At 37.4% G+C, this 27,750-nt stretch overlaps 1 protein-coding gene and 1 long non-coding RNA gene across 3 annotated transcripts in view; one reads left to right on the forward strand and one right to left on the reverse strand.

The window, feature by feature from the left end:
• LOC132259628 (hemicentin-1) overlaps window positions 1-15,329 on the forward strand; it is a 33,834-nt gene extending 18,505 nt beyond the window's left edge. Inside the window, exons 3-18 of one of the 2 annotated variants that reach the window (XM_059757341.1) lie at window positions 4,662-4,794; window positions 4,977-5,185; window positions 5,291-5,401; window positions 6,229-6,432; window positions 6,513-6,664; window positions 6,788-6,932; window positions 8,189-8,319; window positions 8,469-8,628; window positions 9,555-9,724; window positions 9,942-10,065; window positions 11,208-11,368; window positions 11,483-11,624; window positions 12,273-12,393; window positions 12,514-12,728; window positions 13,198-13,376; window positions 13,459-15,329. In XM_059757341.1, coding sequence (XP_059613324.1) covers window positions 4,662-4,794; window positions 4,977-5,185; window positions 5,291-5,401; window positions 6,229-6,432; window positions 6,513-6,664; window positions 6,788-6,932; window positions 8,189-8,319; window positions 8,469-8,628; window positions 9,555-9,724; window positions 9,942-10,065; window positions 11,208-11,368; window positions 11,483-11,624; window positions 12,273-12,393; window positions 12,514-12,728; window positions 13,198-13,376; window positions 13,459-13,650 — 2,549 coding nt within the window. In that variant the 3' untranslated portion in view covers window positions 13,651-15,329. Of the gene's footprint in view, window positions 1-4,661; window positions 4,795-4,976; window positions 5,186-5,290; window positions 5,402-6,228; window positions 6,433-6,512; window positions 6,665-6,787; window positions 6,933-8,188; window positions 8,320-8,468; window positions 8,629-9,554; window positions 9,725-9,941; window positions 10,066-11,207; window positions 11,369-11,482; window positions 11,625-12,272; window positions 12,394-12,513; window positions 12,729-13,197; window positions 13,377-13,458 lie in introns of those variants that run through there. The other variant, XM_059757350.1, reaches the window with a different exon arrangement.
• The window catches only part of LOC132259696 (uncharacterized), a 51,668-nt gene continuing 34,008 nt past the window's right edge, over window positions 10,091-27,750 (reverse strand). Inside the window, exon 3 of the long non-coding RNA XR_009468323.1 lies at window positions 10,091-10,258. This is a non-coding gene — a long non-coding RNA (uncharacterized LOC132259696). The remainder of the gene's footprint in view (window positions 10,259-27,750) is intronic.

Raw genomic sequence — 27,750 nt, forward strand, 5'->3', positions numbered from 1 at the left:
GGGAATTACAATTTTTCGTACTTATTGAATTAATAAATAATTATGGTGAATTGGCTCTAATTGTGTTTCACCTGTTATCTGTTCCGCATAACCTATAAATAAATAAGCAAATCGCATTAATTGTATTAAATCATGAATTTTCAATCAATGTTCTCCATTGTCCACAGTTGATAGAGGTATTTATACTGAACACAAAATTGTAGCATTAATTAGGTGATATTAAATGATTATATTACAATACTCAGGCACAAAATGAGCGCTTCGGGGATGGAACAAATTGATCCGAATGAGGTATTATTTTCCCAATTTTGATCGTCCTGAACTGAGAACACACAGATGTAGGGTGAATTTGTGAGAATTTGAATATGCTGCGAATACATCATTACGATGTATTTTAAAATATAATTATCCTTGAATAAATGGATACTCGCAAAAAGAATTGTATTAAATTCCTCTCCTTCCTTATGGCGAATACCGGCACACTTTCCTTCTTTTTCACTGAGGTTTAATTATAAAACAACACAGTATAGCAATTATTATTACACGCTTTAATGGCGAATATCTTATGTACATATTGTATATATACGTCTGATCAATATGTATCAATTTCATTTTCCTTTCCATCTCTTTATACATACGTGTGAGTGGGAATCCAATCAGCATTATGTATTCACAAGTTCTCAGAATTCCTATAAATTCTATTTGAAACCCGATCTGTGCGAGTGCAACATCCTAAATATCCTTGTTGCGCTTTTCTAATGCTGTAGTATTGACACTCTGTGAAGTAATATACCATGGTAATTGTCAGGAGGAGGATGTTGAGGCAGAGTGTTTCGAGTGATGTAGTAAATTGTGAAACTTGTGACTGAAATACCAACTCAAACAAGGGCTAATACAAATGATTGGTGCAACGTCTCTATCTCGGGCGGAATACCAAATATTAAACTATCATATTGACACACAAAATAATTCCATTTTTCCATCGTAGCTCCACAATGACATAAGGGGAAATATATTGCTGGCAGAACTACAATATAGCTGTGGAATTTTCACTAAAGAGATATTGAAGAGGGATTATTTGAATTCTGCCATTTTTTCTCACTCTTGCAATCGACTTTGCATATATCGAGGAAAGTAAAGAAAAACTCTGCTACTTTCAAATTGCAATTCAGTTGCAGAAAGAAATTGAACGCTGAAATATGTTAATTGAATCAGAAGAAAATACAACTTCTACTTCACGAAGTAAGAGCATTATTTTACTTTAACAAAAGCTCCATTTGGAAGGACAGATTTAGGATCTGCATAATCTAAAATAAATTTTGAGCAGAAACACTTTTACGAGGACTTGCTGGAGTAGAGAGATGATGGATTTGTTACGTGAAAATTCCTATAGTCCCATTAAAATTCAAGCATTCCTTTTCTCTCATAAGAATTATCAGTATTTTTAAATCGCCCACACAGTTGGATTTATTCTTCCTTTTGAAAACAAAATTTATACACTGGCGGTAAATTTGCCCTTCGGGTACTAAATACGGAGCAGAAATCCCCGCCTTATCGAATTTAACAACTTCATCTGAATAATTACACCTTCTGCGAAGTGGGAAAAAAATGTAAAAATATGCAGTATTTCGCCCCTCAATATAAGAGCGAAATATGATTTTCTTTAGAGAAGAATCTTCCGACTCTTTTCTGAATGCAAAAACACCCTGGAATTCTCAGAAATCTCATTTTGGGGTGAAGAATGAGCACTAAAAAATACATAAGTACCTTAATTCTATGTTCCGAAGCAAAGGCGATTTGTTTTGAAGCAAATTATTCATACGCACACAAAGTTAAAGTGGTGATATTGTGATTTCGTTAGTTTTAAGATTATTTATGTTGATAAAATACTGCATTCTGGAATGAAATTTCTAGCAATATTCATTTTGAAAAGTTTTTAGAGCTTCCAGCTTTCACAACATTCTGCAGAAAGAAGTCCCATAGATCATAAGATGCCTGAGAAAAACATTGCATTATTATTCTTCTATCGTTCAGATGCAAAATTACACGATAAAGGAAAAAATTAGTTTTTATATGGGAGTTCTTTAGAGTTGCAATAGAAGCCATCTCCTATATCAATCAACAATGACTGGCTGGACTAAGAAGTCTTAAGTATGTGGTTTATTTCGCTGAAGTTGAGGAGAAATCGATAAATTGTGAATTGCTCTTTTCACACTGCCAAAGTTAGAGCAAGATCAAAAAGTAAAGGTACACCGAGACCCTCACTGTTGATACTCATTTGGCTTTTTCAAGCCAAAAACTCGGCGAGAAATTACATTATGTACCAGTTAAACAATGTTATATATAACGCTGAGTTTAAAACAACTTTTCACACGTTTACTGATTGCATTTAGGATAAGAATTGAGGTAGAGTGTTGTCTTGTAGGGGAGGCTCCAAAGAAATGGTGTTTGCACTTTTATGTGCGAATCGTCTTGATGGTGATGAATTTTTGCACCTTACTTGCTTCCTTTTGGCCAGAGACGCTCTCCTGTGCACACGCCGTGCGCTGATTCCATTTCAAGATAGTCCAGCAGACTCAGCACTCTCAATTGCTTAACTGACGCTTCGAGAAGAGTTAGCACTTTTCGTACTATCATCTGTATACGCCCCACTCCCGAAACATATCTATTTCGCGCATATCCAAGTACATCTCACTGTTATACTTGCACCTAAATATGACATGAAATTGCAACTGTCACGATCCGTGAGCAAGGGTTCACAGATATTGCCGCTGAATCAAATGGCTTTTGACAAAAACACGTATTTGCACTAGCGGCGGTACATAAAAGTTTGATATAATTTGAATAGAGAGTATTATATTCATACGTGCGTATATTCTACACCCCAAAACCGAATGATAGCTTATCTGTAAACAATAATTGTCTGTACATTTCAAAATGGATTCAGCGCAGTTTTATCGATTGCAGAGCTTTAGACAGTTTAATCACTAATAGTTACCATGAATTATGTTGATTGTCAACTTTTCAAACTTCAACTTTGGCCAAAAGTGCAGCAAAATTAACACACAACAATTGGGGCACAAAACACATCGTGTTAATGATTATGCTTGTGCAAGAAAATGGGGAGTGCTGGCTTAACACTGCAGAATCCCAACATTCATAAGCTTAACTGTTTTCTCCCGAGTGGTTTTCTCAGCTCTTCCATTCTGGGAAGAAATATTACAGATTTACATGTAGAATAATGTAAGAAATGCAATCAACTCAACGCTCACCACTCTTTCGCAATTTCAAATATTCCTTCTGCAATGCTACGCCATCACTTCTCATTGTGATATGAACATATAAATATGTACTGTCGGAATATTGTTTGCTTCTAAGTAAATTCTGTTACCTGTCTGTAAGGCGATTTACATACAATTTTGATAATCACTTAGGAAAATTGTTAATAAGATTTGATTTTAATTAAATTATCCTCCACTGTATCTCTACATGGGGAAATATATTTAATTTAACGATGACACGCATCGTGCTCGTTACTCACATTCGCTCGAAAGGCAGTGTGGGAGGATTACATAATGTATTGATTCCTTGAGAAGAGAGGCAACACAATAATGTGTTGAGCAAAATATGTACAACATAAATTTTCATTAGAAGATTGAGGTTTCCATCGAATTTAATACCTACAAAGTCTCCAAGGGAGCTTCTCCGCACTTTTGCCCGTATCGATTCGTCGAATCATAATTCTCTTAATCCGTATTCATTGTGCTTAAGGTAAATCAAGCCTTTTGTGGAGCGTCTTTGTCTCAATTTCACCACACATGCTGTCATTAACTGACGACATCTCATTAATATGTGAATTCAATAAAGTTCGTCAAAGTTTGAAATGAGATCAAGGTGAGAGAAGATGATTTCAAAATATAGATCACTTCATTATGTACATGTAGATGATTTGCCTCGTTTTTGAGCACACTTTTCTCCAACTTTCGGAGGTGAGAACATTTTAGAGGGGCATAAAACTTTGCAATTTTAGATAAAGCTTTATTGGGAATTGCCTTTTCTTTGGGGAAGAGATAATTTTAATGAATTAATTCACGACTTTATCGCCAGTTTTAAAGCGAGACCGTAATTTAATAAAGTCGCCGATGGGAGAATGCTAATGAAAGGAATGAGCTTTTCTTGACCATTTTGCTTATAGAATTAATTTGTAATTTGTTCATTAGTCGGTGATAAGACGACTAATATATGTGTCTTCCCACCATAGCTCGAGAAAGGCGATAGAGCTGCTATGTACAATATCAAAGTGAATTTCATGCGACTCGGTCATTTCTGAAAAGCTGAGCTTAAAATGATAGTATAATTATGTTTTAAATATTCAGGTCATTAATATGTAAATTTTAAATTACCACTCTTTATGGATTAGCAGATTGGAGTGGTACACTTTTATAAAAGTGCCATAGCCATGGCTGGAGGAGGTGTAAAATCGCTTTGGCGGAAGGGGAGAATGGTGCACGCAAAGAATTATTGTGGATTGAGGACTGTTGTGTGGGTGAAGAATGGGGGATTAGTGATTAAATTTGTCATGTGGCAGATCTTGGGGAGAAATGTCGTGTTTAATTGCGAGGAGGGCTAAATTAAAGTTGATTTCTTTCTATTGTCCATAGTTCCCATAACGTCGGTCCAGGGAGTGCTGGCCAAACAGGCGATGCTGCCCTGCGACATCACCCCGATGGAGAGGGATGATGCAGTGTACATGGTGCTGTGGTTCAAGGAAGGCGACGGAGAGCCACTATACAGGTAGAATCCTTATCCTTTCCTATCATTCTTCACATGTCAAGATCTTCCTTGAAGGAGTACAAAGACTATTTATTGCTTCTGTCGATAATTTAGCGCTCATGTCGGGAACTAAAGCTCTTAAGCACATTTATCATAAGACAAACTTGGCAAGTTTTCATGCCCTATATATATTTTATACACAGCTTCGATGTGAGAGGTCGACAGTTTGGACAAGCAAAACTTTGGTCATCGCCGACAGCGTTTGGCGCGAGAGCATTTTTTCGAACCGCCTCGCATCCGGCTCAGCTTTTAGTAGATGACATCAAACTTTCAGATGAGGGAATGTACAGATGTCGAGTGGACTTTCGGAACTCACCAACGAGGAACTTAAAGATAAATTTCACAGTTATTGGTTTGTATATAAACTTTTCTCTCTATCTCCATTGTTCCCTGTGATAAATCAGTCTCACGTTTTGACACTAATCTAATCCTTTTCTTCTGCCTCCCGTAATTATAGAACCACCAGACAGACCTATTATTTATGATGCCCGCAGAATGGATCGCACAAAGCTCATAGAACCCTATAGTGAAGGCAGCGATGTTACACTCATTTGTGAAGTATCCGGAGGTAGGTTGCCGTCTCTGAATTAACAGGAAGTTCGTCTAAAAAAAGATTTTTCTCAAATTCCCGAGAAGAAGCCCTCGAGCTCAGGAAGGACACTTCGGTGTGAAAATATGGGAACAAAGTGGGATAATATGAATTCAATCCACATTCTCTGTTATAGAGATCAGAAAAGGATTTTGCTTTCTCTATTTGAATCTGGGAACTCAAAAGTGAGATATTTGTAGGGTGTAAAATTGCGATTACGCGATTGTCTGGAGAGTTTAAAACCACAATCTCCTTTAAATTGTGACACTTTTCGCTGTGATTTTAATTTTCCTGAATTTCGCAGGAATACAGGATATTTGCAAATGAATGTCTGCTGAAGCGCTCTCCTTTTCTCCAGATCTAGCAAGTGAGATTATAATTATTGCCCCAAGTGTACGCAGTTCCTTTTGCATATCATACCTATAATCTGTGAATAAAGTGAAATATCTTACGAAACTGCTGCAACAATAACTTACGTGGGTTGAAAAAGTTATTGTTGCATGGGGGTGGATGGGGGGAGTCGGCTGACGACGAAGCGAGCGAAGAGATAAAGTAACAATAAAGAAAGTGCTGAAAGATGCACTTACTTTTATTAATGAAAGTGGTTTTTAATTAATTTTCTTACTATGACACACGGAAAACAATGAAGACAGAGCTCGAGGGGCGGGCGCGTGGAGTGCTGTTGACACACACCCCACACCGCAAATTCTGACTCCAGTGCCGTCTGAGCGCCCTTTTGGCAATAGGGTGGATATTCAAATATAATAAGAGAGGCAATATTTATTCTTGGAAAATCTAATCTACAGGACGACCACGACCCAATGTCACATGGTATTTGGACAATACCGTCATTGATGAATCGTTCGAACATCGACCGGACGGTGTCACCGTAAATCACTTATCATACCCAAACATCGGAAGACAGCATTTGAATGCACGACTTGTTTGTGTGGCGAGCAATACAAATTTGACGCCCCCTAACAATAAAGTGGTCATATTGGATGTGAATTGTACGTATTTGCCGAGATAGAGTACCCATGATTGGCTCCTAAACTGACTTTTTGCCATTTGTACACCCAAAACACTCCAGTGAAGCCAGTCGCTGTGCACATACTCACAAAGGAGAGAGTCGTTTCGGCTGATAGACGCTACGACGTGGAGTGCAAGAGTTCCGGATCCAGGCCGGAAGCCGTGATCACATGGTGGAAAGGCTCTCGCCAAATAAAGCGCATGTCGAAAAACGTACGTAGAGCAGCTAGATATGGCACTCAAACCTCATTTTTTACCGACTATCCCTTTTCCATGGCATTTGTTGCACCCGCCGTTTTGAAATTAAAATATATTTAAATGAAGTTCTCTCCGCAGTTCTCTGAAACTGGTAATCAGTCACTGAGTGTGCTCACATTTACACCAACCGTTGATGACGATGGCAAGTACTTGACATGTCGAGCGGAGAACCCTTTCATAGCTGATAGTGCACTCGAAGATAAATGGAGACTTGTTGTTCACTGTAAGTGTTTTGTTATTTATACTCACTATTATGTACCTTTAGCTGTGTGATCTCCGAAATGGGGATATTTTGAGCAATACACTTTACCTTTTCTCTACAGCCATTCATCTGTGCATTGGTTTCAAAAAATTGAGACAGAGATCAGTTCTGATTGAAAAGTTTGTCTAAATTCACCATAAATTGAAAATCCTTTACGGAACTCAAATATTTGCAAAGCAAAACTTTGTTTTTCTGACAGATTTCCAAACAACAACATCAAAATAAATTAATTACCTTTATAATGTAGAGGAATTATTTGAAATTGAATGACAATTAAATCATAATCGGATGGGAAATATTTATAAATCACGCATATAGTGGGAAATAATGTCCAGTTAGAGAATGTGTGTGTCACCTGAAATTATTGTTGAATAAATAATTTATTTATTTGAAGGAGGGATTTTTGCGGTTTTCTATGCATTCTGAATGGTTTTTGGTCAACTACAACAAGCCCAAAACATGCACAAAATTTGTGCATTTCAGTGCCACTGAAATGTAATTTTCACCACATCAACTGATAGTTGTTAACAGTATCGACGAATTTTCCAAATATTATAGAACTTTTAATTTTGCAAAATTAAATTAAAGCAATTATCTTGAGTTTAATAAACGGAATAATGCGATTTATTGTTTTTTTTATATATGTTCACATAATATATAATTGATATTTCGCGACTGAAAGTGCAGTGCACACCTGTGCAAAATATGTTTTTAGGCTTATACTTTATTCAAATGTCTAATGAAATATTCATATGTAGTGCAATATGTAGAGAAGAGGCGATCAATACTGATTAAAATTAAAAGACATGGCATTTCATTCTCTATCTTTATTGACAGTCAATATATCTGCAGATAGTGACAAATGAAACGGCTGAATGAATGATTTATAATGAAATTTGAGGAATTTCTCTCATCTCTCAATGAATTGGAATGCCCGATTTTAGCAGTGCAAATAGATTTCTCATGAATTAAAAATGTTCCAATTAAATAAAATGCTTTCCGCCATGTAAAAAAAATTCTTTCTACGAAAAGGTGAACATGGCAGAGTGGAAAGCACAGTAAAAGAATATTTAATTAAATGGGTAGAAATAAATTTCGATTTACCATTGAAAGGAATTTTTCATTAAGGATGTCATTATGTACATGTTGTGGTGGAAGGTGTTACACTTTGACTCATTTTTTGTTCTCTCTCTCTCTCTTTTTCGCAATATCCACAGACATGCCCGTTGTTACCTTGAAAATGGGCTCTTCTCTAAATCCCGATGACATAAAGGAGGGCGATGATGTATATTTTGAATGTGACATACGGTCCAATCCTAAGCCCTACAAAATGGCCTGGTTCCACGATGTAAGTATTATGTTTGTAGTTAGTCATGCTAAATAGTGTTTTAGCAGTGTTCAGAGCGCTCAGGCACTTTTTTCCTGGCGCCATTCAACCAATTTAATTGAATAAGTTGAATAGGAGTAGAATTTTCCAACTAATCCTTGCCGTGACAGGGCAACGAGCTACACCACAATATCGGAAATGGCATAATACTGTCGGATCAGTCACTCGTTCTGCAGAGTGTATCGAGAAATTCGGCTGGTGATTACACGTGCTTAGCGGCAAATATTGAAGGCAAAGGCACAAGCAACCCGGTTACTCTCAGAGTCAGATGTAAGTTTCTAAAACTGAATATTCAGCATGTTTATCGATTAGAATCTTCGCGCACATTTGGACAAAGGGTGAGCAATTTCACGGGAAAGAGTCCTGAAAATATTGACATTTTCAAAAATTGACAAAAATCAATTTTGCATCACCCCAGATAGTTGACAAAATCATTTTTTCCAATCACATTCAATTTTCATGATAGCAAATTGTCACGTTTCCTGGGCATTGACTTACCCCTTACTTTCTCCACTTGTCTCTTCTGCCTTGTTCGGTAGCTTGAAAATTAGGGGAGGTTGGAGGTAAAATTGTGAAATGAGGGAAAAAACACAGAGACTTTTTTGGGGAAGGGATGAAAAATAAAATAGAAAAATATTGGGGTGACTCGAAAATAGCGAATCTGTTGCTTCCAGCTGTTCCCTTACTGTACGGGGGCGCATTTTTATTATTATGTATTATTATAAATGCCTTTTGGGGGAGAGTGAGGCTCTCGTGGAGACGATGATATCCTATCGCACGGTGTGTATTTTTTCCTCCATTGTCTTTTCTTCACTTCTTCTTCCGTAACATGCGATAAGAAGACATAAACCTGGTGATTTATTCAAAATTGGGAGCTGAATAAAGTGGGTCACACCGGGGAGATGAAAAGGATATCTAGAGTTGAAGTTTTTTTCGGCGCCTTGAATCTAACTACGACATTGTATATACATATTATCACTCATGAGAGAAAAACACGAATGAGAAATGTGACGTTTGAAAAAAATTTTCCATTAAAGTGCAATTTTCGACATCAGTCATGGACCTGTCGCCTTTTGGATATTCACACTGAGAATGCTTGTGAAATGCAAAATATGTATTGCTACAATTTTCACAGGGTGTTTCTGATCCTTTGCGTTTTTACTCTATACGCCCCTCCTCCTGGGTTCTGTTTGCAGATGCCCCGATCTGTGCGGTGGAGCATGAAGAAGTTCTAGGTGCTCTGAAGCATGAAACACTGACACTCAAGTGTGAAGTTGATGCATCACCACCAGCTGAATCATTTCACTGGACATTCAATTCGTCTGGGGAACAAACAGAGCTTCCATCTCGTCTACATTCGAGCGAGGTATATATTACAGTACCCATTATGTGCCATACAGAGCTTTCTCATACTCACCCACTCATTGCTCACGTTGCGATGAAAGCACACCTCCATCTGCCGCTCAAAAAATTCCTACTAGTGCTCCTCAGCGTGAGCAGTACTGCGTGAGACAGTGCCTGACTAATCAAATAAATTATCCTTGAAAATTCCTGCCAAAACTACGTCTCGTATCTCTCCATAGACGGGACTATCTCGCCTCAACTACACGCCAACGTCGGACTTGGATTATGGGACGATTTCGTGCTGGGGTCGCAACGCCATCGGACTGCAAAAAACGCCGTGCATCTTTCAAATAATTGCGGCAGGTACGACTCTTTATTGTCTCCAAATGAATGCCACATTAGTGTGTACATGGGGATGCTCCCATTCTCTGCATTATTAATGTGTTTGTTGCGCGAATGTTGCAGCAGCGCCAGCGTTAAAGAATCTTGCTGTGATCCCCGCCCGTTGAACCACCGTAATCGCGTCTCTTCGCTCCGCACAGAACGCCAAATTTGACTGAAAAATACATAAGGGCCAGAGCTGAAGAGACTCAGATCCACGTTTTGAAATTTCATTAAAATGGAACTGAAATACTGATTGTTAACATAACAAAGACACAATTTGCTTAGAGACACATATTAACCATTCGTGCGAGACTTTTGGATGAATATTTGAGTACTGCAAGGCTTTTCCCTTTAGATGTTGCTATTATAATAGAGCCGTAGAGCAGAGAAACTTGAGAACATTATATCTGAATGCTTGTAATGTTAAATAATATTTCATTGAAACTCTAAAAAAGTTTTGGTTTAAATTTTTCATGATGCATTCTATTAATTAAACAATATTTTTTCCTGACAAAAGGCTTTGAAAAATTCAAAATTATTCAGTGCATAAGGCATTCATTTCGATAGAGATTCGGTATGTTGTACAATTCGTGTTGAAACTCCTCGAAACTTCCTATAATACATATTTCTGTCCTACAAATATATAAATATTTTTAAAAGCGGAAATGATTTCAATTTAAACTTTTTCTGGCTGCTTCTTTCTGGCTATGCCTTACTTAAGACACTCTTTATGTCGTTCCATTCGATATTCATAATGTCAAGGACTGAGGCAGAGATTATTTATGCTGCGAAAATTTGAATACTATTATAGGGAGACACTTCCTATGTACCGAAGAACCGAAGCAATATTGCGGTATTTTCTCTCCCATTTCCATTTACCGCTCCTCATAAGTTTTCCACCTCTATGTACATCCCGAAACTCGTCTTCGCCAGACCGATATATATATTCGTGTAGGAAAAGCATTTGAGTTTGGTTATTAATACGAAACCATATTATTCTGCATGTTCCTCGAGGAACAAGCTGCTGTTGCCACTTTTGCCTGGCGCTGGCTGCTGTGGGTGACTGTGGTGTGGTGTATGCTCATTTTCAGTTAAATAACAAACTTTTGTGTATGTTCCAGGTCGACCATTTTCCTTGCAGAACTGTACTGTTTCCAACCAGTCGTCGGATTCTCTTCATGTTGAGTGCGTGGAAGGTTTCGATGGTGGTCTACCGCAAGGGTTTCTCCTCGAGCTTGTAGAAATGCCTGCACTTCGTTTAGCAAGGAACTTAAGCTTAGCGGTGAGAACACATTTTCTTGATACTTTGCGGGACCACACACTGCACTGTGCATCCCCACATGGGAGTCCGGGGCGATCGCAATGGCCCACTCTGAACTGAGTATCTCTCCCACAGCGAGCGCCAGTCTCCTTCTTCATCGACAACCTGGAGCCGGGCAGCTCGTATCGCATAATACTGTTTGCTGTGAACGCCAAAGGACGCTCCGAGCCTACAATTATCGACGATATTAATTTCAAAGGAGTGGCGAAATTCACGGGTATGTGCTCTAACGTGTGTACCGTTGCCACGTGTATTGATTCAAATGGTAGATGTTATGTAGATCTTATTCATGATGTAAATTGCTGCAGTATAAAAGAATTGCTTTCGCATGCCTTTCACCATAAATTTCAAAGGAAGCTTTACGTGATAACAGCCACAACAGATACACCTTTTTGTTTCCTATCAGCATTATAATTATTTAAAACCGACTCATGTTTTATTCAACGCGCTGTTGAGGGAAGTACACTTCCTGAAAACTCGAGTTTGCCCCACTGTTATTCCATTGACGGTTCCCTGTATCTATACATGGGATGTGCGAAAAATTGCCAAAGAATATAAGTCTACATTTTTTATTTGTATTTATACCGTGTTTTTGGGATGTGCTCTGTGGAAAAATTCATGCATTTTGCGCACCTAACGAGTATGTATGTATATAGTCGAGGGGCTGGATAGAAAGGACCTAAATTTACCATTTTTTACTTGATTCTCTTTCGTCTATCATATATTACATATGTATTAATAATTTTGCATATTCAAATTTGCCATTTCATAGCGCCTAATACACACAACCCGAATGCGTTTGCTAAAACACTTTTCCTCTTGCCACCGCTTGTGGTGAAAATCAATATTCTCATCTCATCTGCAGGTCCATCAAGTGTCAGCGTGCAATTATCTCCCGTCTTAGCTGGTTTAGCCCTAATAGCCGCCATACTTTTTACTGTAGTCTTTTGTGTCATAATTGCTCTATATCGCCGCAATTACAGCAAGTAAGTGTTTTATCGCTCAATTTGTGTGATATGGTGCAATTAGTGTGAAAAATTGCCACGCCAGCAGAGAGGAGGGCTAAATATTTGATAATGAGAACACTTTTCTCTACCACAACACAGAAATTCGGCGGTAGATTTGAAATCAGCCAAACATTTACAACTTCCGCTAACGCAAACGGTAGACTGTCAAATTGAATTGCCACCGCATGCAAGAACAGCCAGTGCCACAGTGACACCACTGGTTGGGTGCGAAGCGCTGCACTCCAATCCACAAATACCGGCCGAGCCTCCCGATGCGGATGACACTGATCCTGATGTTATACCTAATCAATACGGTGCGTAAATTATTTTCCCCGAACGTATATCTTTTTTTTTCGCTGCATTTGTGGTCCTGAAAAGTGCCTAAAATGGGTCAACGGACGACTGGCGCCAAAGGATTGAATCAATTAATTTGAATTGACACGTATCAAGTGTGGTTTTTTGAATATATTCATCAACTGGTTTGCATGTGAATTGATAGAATTGAAAGAATGGGAAACAAACCTCATGAAAATTAGCAGTTCATTGATGATGTTGCACATGTAATCATTTGAATATTTTTCACACCTTTTCCGCGGCTGTCACCGGAATTTAGTGACAGAATTTGGACAGATTTTATTTGGTCTATGTGGAAAAAGGCCAATATTTTGAAAAGTTCTACACTTTTATTAGTAATTTTACATTAATCTCACATTAATGGTGGTTTGCTGAGCGTTGAATTGTTTGTTTGAAGTCTGAAAGTGTTGAATGCGGTGTTTTCCACAGAGAGACGTCCACTTAAAAACTCCATGCAGAACCCACTCTTTCGGAGTCCTTCCACGCGTCTCATTCAGCGGGACTGTCTGGATGAGGATCGCATTGGCGACGGTGCTAGTTTAGTATCTGTGAATGGTGGCTCGAGTGGTGACATCCATCACTACACCTTCAAGCCTAGTAAACAAATTGTAAGGAAAAATGTCCAATTCATGGTCTCTGCTTGTCCTAACAGCTGTGTGTGTGTCTTTCGCCTTTTTTCTGTCTCCACAGAGTTATGCAACATTAGGTAGAGTAAATAAGAATTCTGCGAGTTGTAGCCCCATGGGACAGGCTCTTCCGCTGCCGCTCGGTGTTGGATTGCTCAGTCCGAATCAATCTCATGTGACATCCTCATTGAATGAGTACAGGTTTCGGCCAGAAGTTGTCACAACATCAAATCGAATACAGGAAAGTTGTATATAAAATATACTCAATTTGATATAATGTGAAGTGAAAGTCTGTTTATAGTGCTTAAATAAATAATAATAGGAAATTGGTTGAAAGGGATATCATGTTGAATTGCGCTGAAGATGAACGCTCCGGGTGAGAAGTTTGGTGATTATGGAAAGAGGGTGAAAATTGGTCTGACGTCGGACGAGCCCAGTGGACAATAAATTTTTAATGTTCCCCATTTGTATCAGAAATCTCTCAATTATCCACACACATGCACATGTTAAAGAGGGAGCAATAATTAAACTACAACATTTATACAGAACAGCATAATCACATGACAAAGCTCTACTAAACATATCACCATCGATGGTCGGGCGAAAAAAAGGGAAAGTACAAGAGCTGTAAATAAATAAATAACAATAAATAACCGAGTGAAATGGCATAATTGTGCTCCGGAATACACCTGTACAGGTGCTCACTAACAGAATGTTGATAAGGAATATGCCAATCACGTCGTGGAAAGAAGTGTGAGCGGTTAGAAAGTTGTGTGAACTTTAACTAAATGAAGGACATCGAATGAGAAACACGAATAAAAGAATTGTTTGTTCTGCCAAAATAAACATTGTGAGAATGGTAAAAGCTGCTTTGCATATAAAGTGAATTTTTTTTTTCACCAACCCATCATATACATTTTCGGTCTCTTTTTTCCCTCTGAAAAAAAGGAACTTTTTTTTTTACTGATGTTCAACTGTTAAGTATTTTCTTTTGAACGGCGGAAGGTATAGAGCCTGAAATAGGTGACAAAAACACAAGAAAAATAGCATGGAAAATGTGTATTCGTGTGCGAATGAGGTTAGGATAATGGCAAAATGCTTCGGGAGGTTCATGTTCAAACGATAATAATTCACACATATACCCCAAAACATATCTCTCCAATTCGTCTGGGGACATCTGCATTTTCTTTGAAAACTATACTCAAACGACAGCAAGTATAATTAAATACTCGTGGTGCATAATGCAACCTCGGCAAGCGAGAATAGGTATATGTTGATACACTAAAGCGCAAAGTGATTTTGTACATAGAATCTCATTATAAATTTATTGATCCCAAAATTGCGTCTTCTCAAGAGTGAGTTCTGTTTTATGCATCTTCTCTATTCACACTTGAATGGGAGATTATTGAAAATTTCAAATGAAAATAAAATCATATCAAAAATTATATCACACTTATTAATTGATAATGTTTTTTCAAGTGCCAAACGATTTAAAAAAAATGATGCGATTTTAGAATTGAAGTATTGTTATTTTTTAATGTTACAAAATCTCAGTTGAATCATATCAAATGTGACAGATGTTTAGTATTATATATATATATGAATGTATGTAGGAAATGAAAACATATTTCTTTGAAACTGATACATATGAGAGCATATAATTTTTCGTCCCTCTGATTCCCGTGAGAAAACCATCTTTTATACTATATGAATTGTATATGCGTCAATTTGAAGTATGACTGTAATTGTGAATACTTAGAGGGCGAAAATAGTATATAGTCAGTAAGATAAGTAAGAGTCATAAGGCAAGAAATATCCGACATGTAAAAAGAAAACATTTTATGAAGAAAAGAAAATAAATTATTGTCAAAACTCGAGCTTTTTATTTGATTTACTTTGAATTAAGTAATTTCTTTATACGTATTTCTTAACGTTCTCGTTTCGTATTGCAAAACATCTCCAGTGATTTTTGTGTAACCATAAAATATGCTTCGGTATGAACAATTTCTCATTATAATTATGACAGTGTCTTGTGCTGGAGAAGATAATACAGGATGATTGCTCAAAGAGCTCAAGCAGTAATTGCCATGACCTCTACTCGAAGCATCAATTGTACTGTTTAGCACCACCAGACGGCAATAATTGCGAATAAAAGGTAATAAATTTCGCTAATAAACACTTCGCATAGTTGTCTAGCATGTGTTCACATCACTGGACAGCATTACAAATATTTCCATGTATTTGTTCTGGACTTTTTTTTCCTAACTTTCGCGCTGAACATCAATATTTTGCAACGGACATCACTATGTCATTAATAACAACTGTATGTGCTCAAGCCTGATTTAGATTTAACGATTAGAAGTAGAACAAATAAATTTTATTGCTGATACATTTATTTACGTGAATTTATGGTTGGAATTTTCCAATGCGGTTTATAATTACAATTAATTGGACTATTTTGCTGTCAATGTTGATTTAGAACATCAAACAACGCGATACTCCGTATGATAAATGCGAATTTTGACAATCTTGAGGCAATTCTACTGCAATATGGAAGCATAATAAAATGTAAAATGAAATTGAAATGTACAATTCAGCTTAACAGGAGAAGAGTGACGATGTTCAAACGATCAAACAGAATGAATTGCACAATAGACACTCTGTAAGGTAATTGACAATTTGATTAAAATATCATAATCAAATTGTCTCTCAAATGTGAGTGATATGTTTATACCGCTGCACTTTAAAGACTCAATTTCACTCCAAACTCCTTTGCGTCTCTCACTGTTGATCCAGTTTTCCAGTTAAATGGGTAAATTTGAGTGAATGAAATTGTTATATTCATCACCGATTAGCGTCTTCAATTTGCAAAATGGTGGAAGAAGGTGAGATTGCTTCCATAACTTCGCTGAAGTGGTACAATTTTGAAGGAAAAAAAGCTCAAAAGTAAATAATTGTGAAATTTGCAATAAATTGAGAATATTTCCTTCCGCTGAGAATTACTTTGCGGTGAGCGCCGGAGCAGCAAAAGCCCATTCATGGATGAAATATAGCACCAATCACAAATTTTATTGGACATGTGGGGCGAATTCTCCCACTAGACACTCTCATACGTTATTAAGTAGAATAAATTGGAATTTTATTCATGTTTGTGGTAAGCTAATTTTTCAAAATAACCTCATACAACATTCGGAGAAGTTAAATCTCTTGAAATGATACGCTGAGGCTTGCGGTATTTTTCTAAGACGTCGAAAATCGATGCTCTTCATGGGTGGAATATTTTCATGGACATTTGACCTCCTTTTGTGGGCCTCAATGGAGTGTTCCATTGTTGGATGTGGACTCCAAATGAAATTACTGAATTAATTGAGTGCAATATGTGTCGTTTATATGATTTACTGGACACTAAGCCGCACCATTTTCTCATCATATCCGAGAGAGGCGAGCCTGATGTATCGTAATTAAATTTTTTCCGCATCGTAAATACAGCCTCCGGCAAAATAGAATAAATTGACAAGCACATAACACCAATGAAAATGAACAAATATGAAACATTTGGTATGCCAAACACAATTGCGAGAGAGAAAAGAAGCTCACGGGGTTGGGTTGAAGTTGAGCAATTGCACACTGCCGTTGTATTTGTTTGCGGAGCAAACCACATAAATTATTGAATGGCTGGAGGAACGAACTTCATCATCGCCGATTCACCAGCGCCGCCCGGGAGGTGGGATCGAGGTACTCATGTCGAGGGTGGGTGGTCTTAATAATTCAATAAAAGCTGTCATCACACGTTCACTGGGAATTTTATCTCGTTTGCCAGGCGCACATTCATTTGTACAATCGTACATGGCGAGCTGCTCGATGTCCGACTCCTCAATTGCCCCTCAAAGTGCACCGATTTCACTCAGCTGCCCAGGCGATCGGCAATACATTGCGATTTACTGCGCTAATTACTTTCTTCGTCGTGGCATTTGGATGTAAATAAAATACAGCAGATGTCAGTATTATCCGCACCGGACATATTGATTTATTTCTCAGCCTTTTGACGTCTCTGAATTATGTATACGTTCCTTCGTGGCAAAGTCGAAATCAGTATTCAATCACAGTATGATTGTTCACTCTCCTTGGTGAATCGAAAAAATAGCGAAATTCTCACTTCATGCACCTCGCCGGACATAGCCGCACGGAATTAATGCAAAAATGCAAATTGGACAGAATATCAGATGAAAGACTATATGAGCATCCGCTGTTTGAGGCAATAATTAAAGTGGAGCAATTTCAACTACAGACGAGCAATTCCAAATTGTACCTCACAATCGATTCGGGAAAACTAAAAACTCTCCAATTTCAATGAAACCACTGATACCATCCGCTGCGTGTGTACCCCTGCAATTGATGTGAAGATGCTACATTTAGCTGTTGAGTGATATCTACATTTCATCACAGGACTCTATGAACCACGTATTGAAGTGTAGAAGTAGGAAAAAAAATTACATAATTGCAGTTTTAGTTCGGTCATGCCTTAAAGCCATTCATTTCTCCTGCACTTCATGCTTAATTACTACTTTCTTTGATTTGAATTCATCGCCATTTCTGTATTTCGTGGCACTTTATGTGAGTAGAAATAATTCCTCAGTTCTTCGATTAAAAGCTTAATACTTTAATGAAATGAACAGAGGAGTGGCAAATGAAAATCCTTAATTCCAAACAAGTTGCGTGTCTTATCTAAATCTCAAATGGATTCCCAATAGTGAAGAACGACTCCTTCGTGGCTTTCGCTCCGTTTTTTCGAAGCCTCTCAATGGTAAGTGCAGTGATTGACTCGTGTGCTATTCTCGATGATTTGTCGAGAGGTCTTTGGGTGGATTTTTACATACATCACGTTTCTATTACACATGATGCAAATCGCAAGGGTGCCCTTTGTAGAAGTTAGAATAATAATATGAGTTTTTTTTGTTAAAAAGAACGAAGCGCGGAGCAAAGGGAGCTGAAAAAATATGGGAGTGGAAAAAAGCTTTGTAGTTTTATTAGATACCCTCTCGTGCGTGGGATTTTTTCCACTTCAATTATTCAACATTAAACCGGGGAAAATGTAATCGAAAAAAAAACCACTTGAAAGCCATACATATCAATTTATTTGCAGTGGTGGAGTTTGGTTTTTGCAAATAGTATAATAGATTTATAAGGAGTGGATTAATATGAATTCGAATTGTTGGCCAATATAGCACTCGTTTATATTTCAGTTGAATTTGTTAGTGAATATTTCACCAGTTCCATTAATAAAATATTTTCACGTCTCATTTTTCGCCATTCTCACTCGATATTTTCTCAAGACAGAGGAGAATGTTTCTATTTCATGAAAATCAATGAATCCTACCCACTCCCGGCTGTCTCCGGAGTGTGTATATCCCTCTGAAATACTCACTGGGAATTCTACCCCGACAGACCCCACTTCGCCGCTATTATTGGTATTTGTTTTCTTAGAATTTTCTCTCAAAAAATTCGGACAGAGATTTGCTTTTCCCCAACAAAATTCACTTGGAGAGTCCTCAGGCCTTATTGGTATCCAAATATTTTCAGTGCAGAAGAAAACATTGTCATAGTAAAAGAAATTTTATGAATTTTAATGAAACATTATACAATCTGTGGGGGATAAATTTAGAAGAGAGAGAGAGAGAGCGAGAGATGTACAGCATACGAAAGTATACGAATCATACTTAAACTTTTTAACATTTCCCACCTCTCGAACGTACACTTCAAAGAGGACTTTGTGGCGCAATGAGGTTCCGCTGCAGAATACACTCTCTAGTCCCTTTGTTTGAAGGCACAAAATGATGTGAATTCATAATTTATTCAAATACAAAAGCTTCTTTTTTCCTCATCACCCGTCTGCAAATTAATCGTGCGCGAGATTTTAGAAAATAAATGCTCCCCAGTCTGACTTGTAGTAAACATGACTCAATTCATTAGGTACACTTTTGTTGAAACCCTTGCGTGGGTGTTGGACACCCATTCATCCAGTCAAATCCCATTGAGGGCGACAGAAAGAGAAATTTCTCCATTTTCATCGCGTCCAGAGCGCGGGGAAAACGTATGAAAATAAACTTGATGACATCATCTACCTTTTGTCACTCAACTGTAAACTCGAGGTGTGAACGGAACGGTGGGTATTTGAAGCACAATCATGGCACATGCAAAATGTAAATAAATTTTATTACGGGCACTGGGACATACACCCGCCGTATTAATGAACTGCAAACATTGAAATCAATTATAAAATTGATTGCAAATTTTTAGCATGACCCCTTCAACATTATGCGGGCAAATACAGCTCCGCTGTATACGTTTACAAGTGGCGGAGAGCAAACTTTATATAGAATCCGAATCGACAGGTAATATTCGATGGCAAACAATTGACTGTTGCTGCCTTAAATGCCCGCTTCTAGATAGAGAAATCAGCGAGGAGAAGCAAAATCTGAGGAATATAAAGAGTGTTTGGTATGAAAATATTGAATTTCATCAGGCTTATTGATATTGGCGAAAAAAAAACCTGCTTCAGATAGATGCGAAAAAAAACCCGAGGAGCATCCTCCAATCAGTGTCAATTTAACATGAAGTAAGTGCGCCCTATTCATTATGTACACCCGCTGTACATCTTAAGTTTACCAAGAAGATTTAAATGAATACTCCTGACCGAGCATAAAAGCAGAAAAAACTGCGGTGGAACTTGGAAAACATACAAAGTTTTAAACTTACTTCACCTTCCGTCCAAATCAGCTTATGGTGGGCGTCAAGTCATGCTCTGAAGGAAAAAACGCCACACTCACTTATAAGCCCGATTTATGAGTTTATCCATGCAACCAAAATATTAGTACAGTTTTTCATGTGCAAACCATCTAAATAACTTGTTATGTGATGTCGAAATTGTCATGAACTATAATTTTCCAAGTAATTCTCAACACCTTCATAGGCAGTATGACAAAAATGTAATTTTCACAACTCAAACTAATGACTGACTTGCTCACATTGCCATGGCTACATTTGTTGAAAAACTCATTTTAATAACTCTATTATGTGATTTGCGTGTTCAGTCACTCAGGCTAGGCATTGATTCCGACAAGTTATGACTAGGAGAGGTGCCAGTGTGATGGAAGGTGCAAATTACGTATGGAAAACTTCAACAGTTTTCCAATTCCTACCGGAAATTCAATACGTTTTATAAATAATCCCTGCTTAGTATTCACGCTTCTCTCATACTCATGCACCAGAAAATAATGTATTCCTACGTTTGCCTTTCGGAAATAACTAAATTAAACTGAAGCACGTATTTATTGCAATAAACGATGTGCATATACACATTGGAATTTTATTATTTCTCATTTATTCTCTTCATTGCTAATGCGGATTTTGAGGGGAAGGTGGAAAATAAACCCTAAGTTGAATGAATGAGCCTCGCACGAGGCACAAGATCCCTGCGACTCAATTTGGGGGAAGTTGTAATGAGATTTAAGTATGCATATAGACAAGATGTGTCTCATCCCACGAGAGGCGTCTCATGATTTCCTGTCACGGCAGAACATGTGCAAAAATCCTTTCAGCGAATTATAACAACTACATCATCACATACTGGAAAGGTAAATTGCAAGTTTAGCAGCCAGAGAAAGTTTTCATTCAATTTCATACATGAGTTAATTGAAAGGTTCAGTGTTAAATGGCACATTCTTTACTTCTTCATCTACTTTCCTCACAACTTCTTCAATTGTTATTTCAACTCTAGCCGAAGATAACGTCAGCTAAAATTCTGGATCCTGATAATTTGTCAGATTAATCCGTTTTGATGATCCAATTTTCAAACTCTTCACACTTTCATAACTCTTTCTGGATTGAGTGTTATGGAGTGTGAAATAACAATTGTGAATAGAATTTGTGGTTTGTTTCATCGTGCAAGGAAGTTATATTCTTGTGTTCGTATTTGCTTATGAGATCTGTGTGAAAAATCGTACATTATGAAAATTCTGTTTGCGATTTAAGTTACTCAAAAGCTAAGGAGTGTTTACATTTAGTTTCGCTTGGAAAGAAGGAGCGGAAAATTAAATTTCAAGTTTCGTTTTGTATTTTTGGGGCATGTCCTTAATTTTCTGCACTTTCTACTGAGTAAAAACGAAACGTGAACTCTTTGTTCGGAAAAAAAACAATTGGTTCAATCAGCGATTGGAAGGAACTCGTCTTCAGAATATACAAACAACCTTTATAAAATTGTCTAATCTTCATATTCTCTCAAGTCATGTTCACAAACTTCTTGTAAACTCTGTTTTCCATTCGATTTGGCACTAAAATATTGTTTCATTCTTAATTATGGATATGCTGATATCGATCTCCGTATCTTTTAATTAAATTATTCAACTCACATTAAATGTGGAAATAGTGAGAAAATAAATTTACCAATTGAAATTTTATGCATTGTACTCTAGCGCTGTGATATTAAAATGAAATTGGTGGTGCTCTTTTCACTTTACGGGGGCAAAACCATCTCTGTCGACCCGATGTATGACAATATTCGTTGTAGAAAGGAAACTCTATGAAATTTTCGCCTTTATCGCAAAATTTATAATTAATTTTCGCGAAGCGCAATTGAGGAGACGCATAGGAGCGCAAGAACAAGGTACGTTCATTTACTCCACCGAGAGTAACTCAATGTGTACTTCACCATTCAGGACTTGCTATAAAGGAAGATGGTGAAGGCATATACGCGTTAATGACTTTCAAGCATCTCTCGGGGGGTTAATAATACGCAATTCAGTACGCAAATTTATTAAAGTGATAAATTCAGCACGGATAAAAGGTTTTTATGCTCAAGAAGTTTATACTGTTGAATGTATTGCAAAAATCACACAGCAAGTTAACAGCTTCCTCTTCTCACCCATGCACCATTTCACAAAATGCAAATGCAGAATTAGAATTACGTGAGCAACAGAATAGACACACGGCACTTGTCTATTTGCTACATCACGATACATAAAGCTAAGCGGCAATGGTTTCATAGTGTCAGCTTGTTTATAACTTATTCATCTCCGCCATATTTTCTCCTATTCTACAATAATGGTGTGCTTCGAGTAAATACGCAATGTGACAAAGGAATTAATTAAAATTTCCTTTGTCTCCTAAGGTTTCTTATTGCTATGCGAATCACTTGGCGTTGCGTTCCTAAGTAGTCAAACTTTCTTCCCCGCCCCCGTGTTGCCAACCATTCACACAGAATTTTATTTACTCTCTATATGTACTGGCGGGTAATATTAAGGCGAATAAACAATTACAAATTAATGAACAAGAATCTGGCAAGAATAATGCAATTCCACAGCTTGCTTACATGCGGATTTAGGCATATATTGGAATGCTAAATTTATTTGACAGTCTTTTGAAAATTTCCCGTGGCTCGAAAATCAAGTTCTTTATCGGTGCTGCTCATCCAGCACAGCAGGTGGAATTGAGCAATGAAATCACGAGCGCTCAAACCCACCACTGAGTGGTGTCATGCAAATTCTCGTTCAATCTCATAAAGTGGCCTGATTATTCTTTTTCTCCAATTCTTACTTAAACCACCGTGACAAGTACATTTGCTATAACGACTATAACGCCACTTACGAAATACATACAGAGGGAGCGAAAAAATATATAGCAAAGCAACACGAATACATAGGCATCGACATATTTGAGAGGAGAGACACCCAAGAAAATATTTAAATAGCAAAATTAAAATTCCTGCTTATCGAGACCGTGCAAGTGTAATAGGAGGACATCAAAGTATGAGAAAATGAAGGATTCGCAAGCTTCTTAAAAAACTTTGTTACACCGCCATTAGCATTTTGAGGAAGTGAAATAGTGCAACCTAAGAAGACTTAATAGTGCTTAATTACGGCTATTGATGTCCACTTTGTACAGTTCTTTTTCGAAGCAACATCGCGACTTTGTTTCACCCAAATTTCCTCCGGGGAATAAAAAAATATTTTGCTCGAAAATCTACGGAAAAGCACGCGTTATGTGTGTACGAACACACATCAAAGTCTCACATTGCGGAGGAGAATTGTTGATATTCGGTGGGAGCTTAGTGGGTACTTATTCGTTTTAGAAATTCACCCCATATTCACGGGGACTTGTAAGAAAGTTTATCTGTATTTCTGTCTTCTTAAAGAACGATTAATAACCAGTTTCTATACAAATAAGTTTAATACCTGGGAAGCTTTGCGGAGCATTGAAAGCATCAACGGCTTTTGTCTTGCTCGCGTGAAAACCAAGAGGAAGTTCCTGTTTTGACAACTTTGTTAAAATTATCTCGAATCCCACGGACAAGTACGCTAAATGAGATGTATATGTGCTTCGATAAGATTAGACAATAATGGTGCGGCGGGTTGGGAATTGGTGCTGATTTACATAAGAAGGCCCTGAATAAGAAATTGGAATAAGGCTCCATGAATTAGCGGCTTAGTCTGTATTTGACATAATTCCGTAATTTATGTCAAGGATTAAAGATTACCACTGCGGAGATACCGCGGGTAAGATTCCTTTTTCTGCCTCCAAAATTGCATACATTACCTAGAGAGGGTAATTAAAAAATCAATACTATAGACCTGAATTCTCTGAATATATTGGGAGGAATTATTTGAAAATTGTCAGCAATCCGCACATCCCCGCATGTTTGCCGATGCTCTTAATTGAGGAAAATATTTTGTTGAATTCATTCCCGACTTTTCGCTGTAGAAAAATTCAATGTGTAAATGTTGGAAAAAGTGATGCTCAAAATTGCATTAAAAATCATTTGGTATTCATGACACAATGCAGAGCGGCGAAAAGGGTTTTTTGCCACGCCGCCCATTGTAATACTCTCCTTGGCTCGTTATTATTATCTGAACTTGACAAATAATGCGCGGAAAACTTTAAAATAATAATTCACATGCACTTGAAAAAGACAAAATACACCACAACAGAACCTCCTAGGCAAATACCAGAAATTTCAGCGCGTTTTTGTGCACAGCAGTGCCGCCTATATCTCTGCACCCCAACGTGCGCTATGACATCAGGAAGTATGGCGGTGGCAAGCGGCGGTGTTAGGGGTTGAATGAACGCCATTACATACCTTGTGTATATGATTCGGAAGTGAAATCCGCATAATAGGGGATTGTTTTTTTTGTTCTCTCATTTTAAATTTGAATAATACAATTGAAAAATATATCGAAAAATAGAAGAATCATTTTGAAAACCAACCAGTGCATGAATAATATAAAGAGCAAAAAATAAGCTGAAATGTTATTGTGTGCAAAGAGAAATTGTTGAGTAGATGAACGCGGCTGTTTTCCATAATTATCAATAGAGTGGCTCAAAAAATGAATTAACGCATGTTTCGCAAAATATGTGAAATTGAACAATAATTCAATTCATTTGAATATTTTGTGTCTTTCATAATTTTGGATGCGCTTTTATGTTTATAAATTATATTTATAAAAAAAGTATTTTTTGAAATGTGCCTAATAGACGTTTTTTTTAACATAATCGTATAATATTTTAAATAAATAGATAATTGAACCTTACAATAAGGCACGATCGAACAATTAAGAAAATTAGGTATCGTCTTACACTTAGGAATAAATCTCATGGAATGTGAATTTCTGTTGTGAATAATTGCGCATTAAATGCTCGTCATTTTGTGGATTGCTTAATCATCATTAATGTGAGTATTTCTCGTTCACTTCTGTCGAAAGCACAACATGAAAGCTTGCTTCCAGGATTTGTGTCAGCTTATTGTAGAAATAATTGACATGACGGTGAACATATGTTGAATAGGGAAAGCCTCTCATTCAAGATGCGAAAATGGCATTGGCTCCAAATCCGGTATTTCCATTTCGCTGCATTTGTATCATATTACTTATCCAGCTGTACTCGTGCAAGTATCAGTTTGACAGTATTTCCATACAATTTGAAAATCTCCTTCTGCAGAATACGTATATTGTGTATTTTAAGGTATGCTAACCAGATGAGTTGAGATCTAGCACATTGTCATCCATATATAATTGGCAAAATGGGTACAAAACACTTGCAATCAAGCTTGCAATGCGGAATGTCAGTTTATCTGTGAAGGAAAATCCGGAGATAGTAATGCCGGAAATACTTGAAATGTCTATTTGAAGAAAATTCCCTGTGTGTGTATGTGAAGAAAATATATGAGAGGTCGAAAATTCTTACGGGAGAGAATTTTCTGAATTTATCTTCCACCATAATTCGTAGCATGCGAGAATTTTTGCGGCGCAAATGGTGTAGTGAGAACCGCATAGAATTGAGTAATTAGCTGGAAATGCTCTAACCATCTCATATTCAGGCGAGATAGTCACTTATACAGCGAGCTATTAGTTAATTTTTTGTCCCACATCTGGGGATAAAACTTGTAATGCAAAAGTTGCCTTCAAGTATGCCGAGGAGAAGCACAAATTGGTGTAATCCGACACCACCAGAAAGGTGTGCGTTTAATCATTCCAGATTAATTTCCCAAGTGACCAGTGTAAGTGTTTGTCATTGCCAGACGAGCTGAAGCGATTTTCTGCCATGTATTTTGAAACAATGTAATACCACTACTTCATAAGGATGAACTGAAGAGTTCCGAGATTGTCGTATAATAGCTTCACGTTTAAACTATGCAAGGAGTGTACAGTCGCTCACTCGACGGAATATTGGAGCTTTTGTGGTAGAATATTTGACATAATCGTATACACGTTAGATCGTAGATAACTGGCTAATTGTAGCTTTTCCTTTCTAATTGGATATTGATGACCAAAGAGCTTTGGTTAATTTTCTGTTAGACAGTTGAAACGTTGTCAGGCACTCCGCCGGATCCTTCACAGTTTCGGTAGAAGCTGCCTTGGTATATGGGAAACGATGATTAAATCTGAGAGACAGCTTAAAATCCTAATAAAATCACGAACGGCAAATCTTATTTGTTGAGGCTCAAATTGCAATAAAACACAGATAAACATGCAAATACCGACTCACCTCACTTTTCCCATATAGAAACTCTGGCGGAAGGCGCGCAAATGGAGGAGTTCCGTGGGTGTGAAAGACAAAATCGATGGCTTCCTGAAAGTATCGTCTCACAAAGCGCGGAATCTCGCAATAAAACTGCACAGTGGAAAATGAGTATATGGGATTTAAATAAGGAAATGTGGATGAGATGAGTGAAACTCCTTAGCTACATTGGTAACTTGTCCTCATTTCTCATTACATTTCAAATCCCCGCGGGCGATCTACGGCAGACATATACAGAAATTGTACACATAGTCATGCTTTAGTTTTGAAGTTATTAGATTTATCCATTCCCTTTATGTCGCTGAATTAAAACGTGTTCCTCGGGAAGGAATCATTCATCCGAAATTGACAAAGTGTCCCTCGAGCTCTCTTGACAGTCAGCTTTGGAATACAAGCGTCTACTTGATTAAATTCCACTGAAACATATTTCAAGTTGGTCTATCAAAGGATGACCCTTCTTGTGTTTGTTTTAGAATACGAAGAGAGAGGATTTAGAAAGAAGGAATATTTAATTGCAAACCCCCTGAGTGAGGTGCTATTTTCGTATTTTAATTTATTGCATCCGCTTTTAATCTAAATGTATGGACTGTAGAATAGGGGAGAATTGCAAAAATATTAGGTGTTAAAATCCTCCCTCGCGAAATGTAAAAGTAATAATATTGTAATCACATTACATTTAGATATAAAATCAGAGATGAGAATTTCCTCATTTCCACCCAAATAGACCAATTCACAATTATAAATCCTACTTGATGATGTTATCATCAAATAAATCTAGATTTGTTTGCTGTTTGTTGTGCAGTTTAAAACCTTTTTAAGCACATTAATTAAAATAAATAGACCCATCCAGTGGCAAATGCCATGATCTAGTGTTGAAACTGTTGAACTCCGTCTGCAGTGTCTGGGGTAGCTAAAGCCCACCCGATAAAAAAGATAACGTGTTTACCCAAGATACCGACTATAAATATTAATAAGGTCGGTGATGTTCTACACTGAAGCGCCCTGTATAGAGAGGGATAATAAAGTTCCTCTGTAATAACTCAACATAGTGGTAGCGTGATGGAAAATTTTTTAACTTGTGGTATATATCAAATCGTGATTTGTGGCTGAAAGACATAAATACTGTATAGTATCCTGTTGAAGAAAAATTATCAATATTTTTCCCGCAACTCTCAAAGAGTCCCACATCAATTAAACCACGCTGCAGTTGATGGTTTCTCACGCTCTTCATCCTTTTCATTGACGGATCCTTTTTTCCCCCACAGAAGCAATGAAAACAGAGCAAATT

This window comes from Phlebotomus argentipes, unplaced genomic scaffold (assembly GCF_947086385.1).
Source record: "Phlebotomus argentipes unplaced genomic scaffold, Phlebotomus argentipes genome assembly contig_6, whole genome shotgun sequence".
NCBI classification, from domain to species: domain Eukaryota; kingdom Metazoa; phylum Arthropoda; class Insecta; order Diptera; family Psychodidae; genus Phlebotomus; species Phlebotomus argentipes.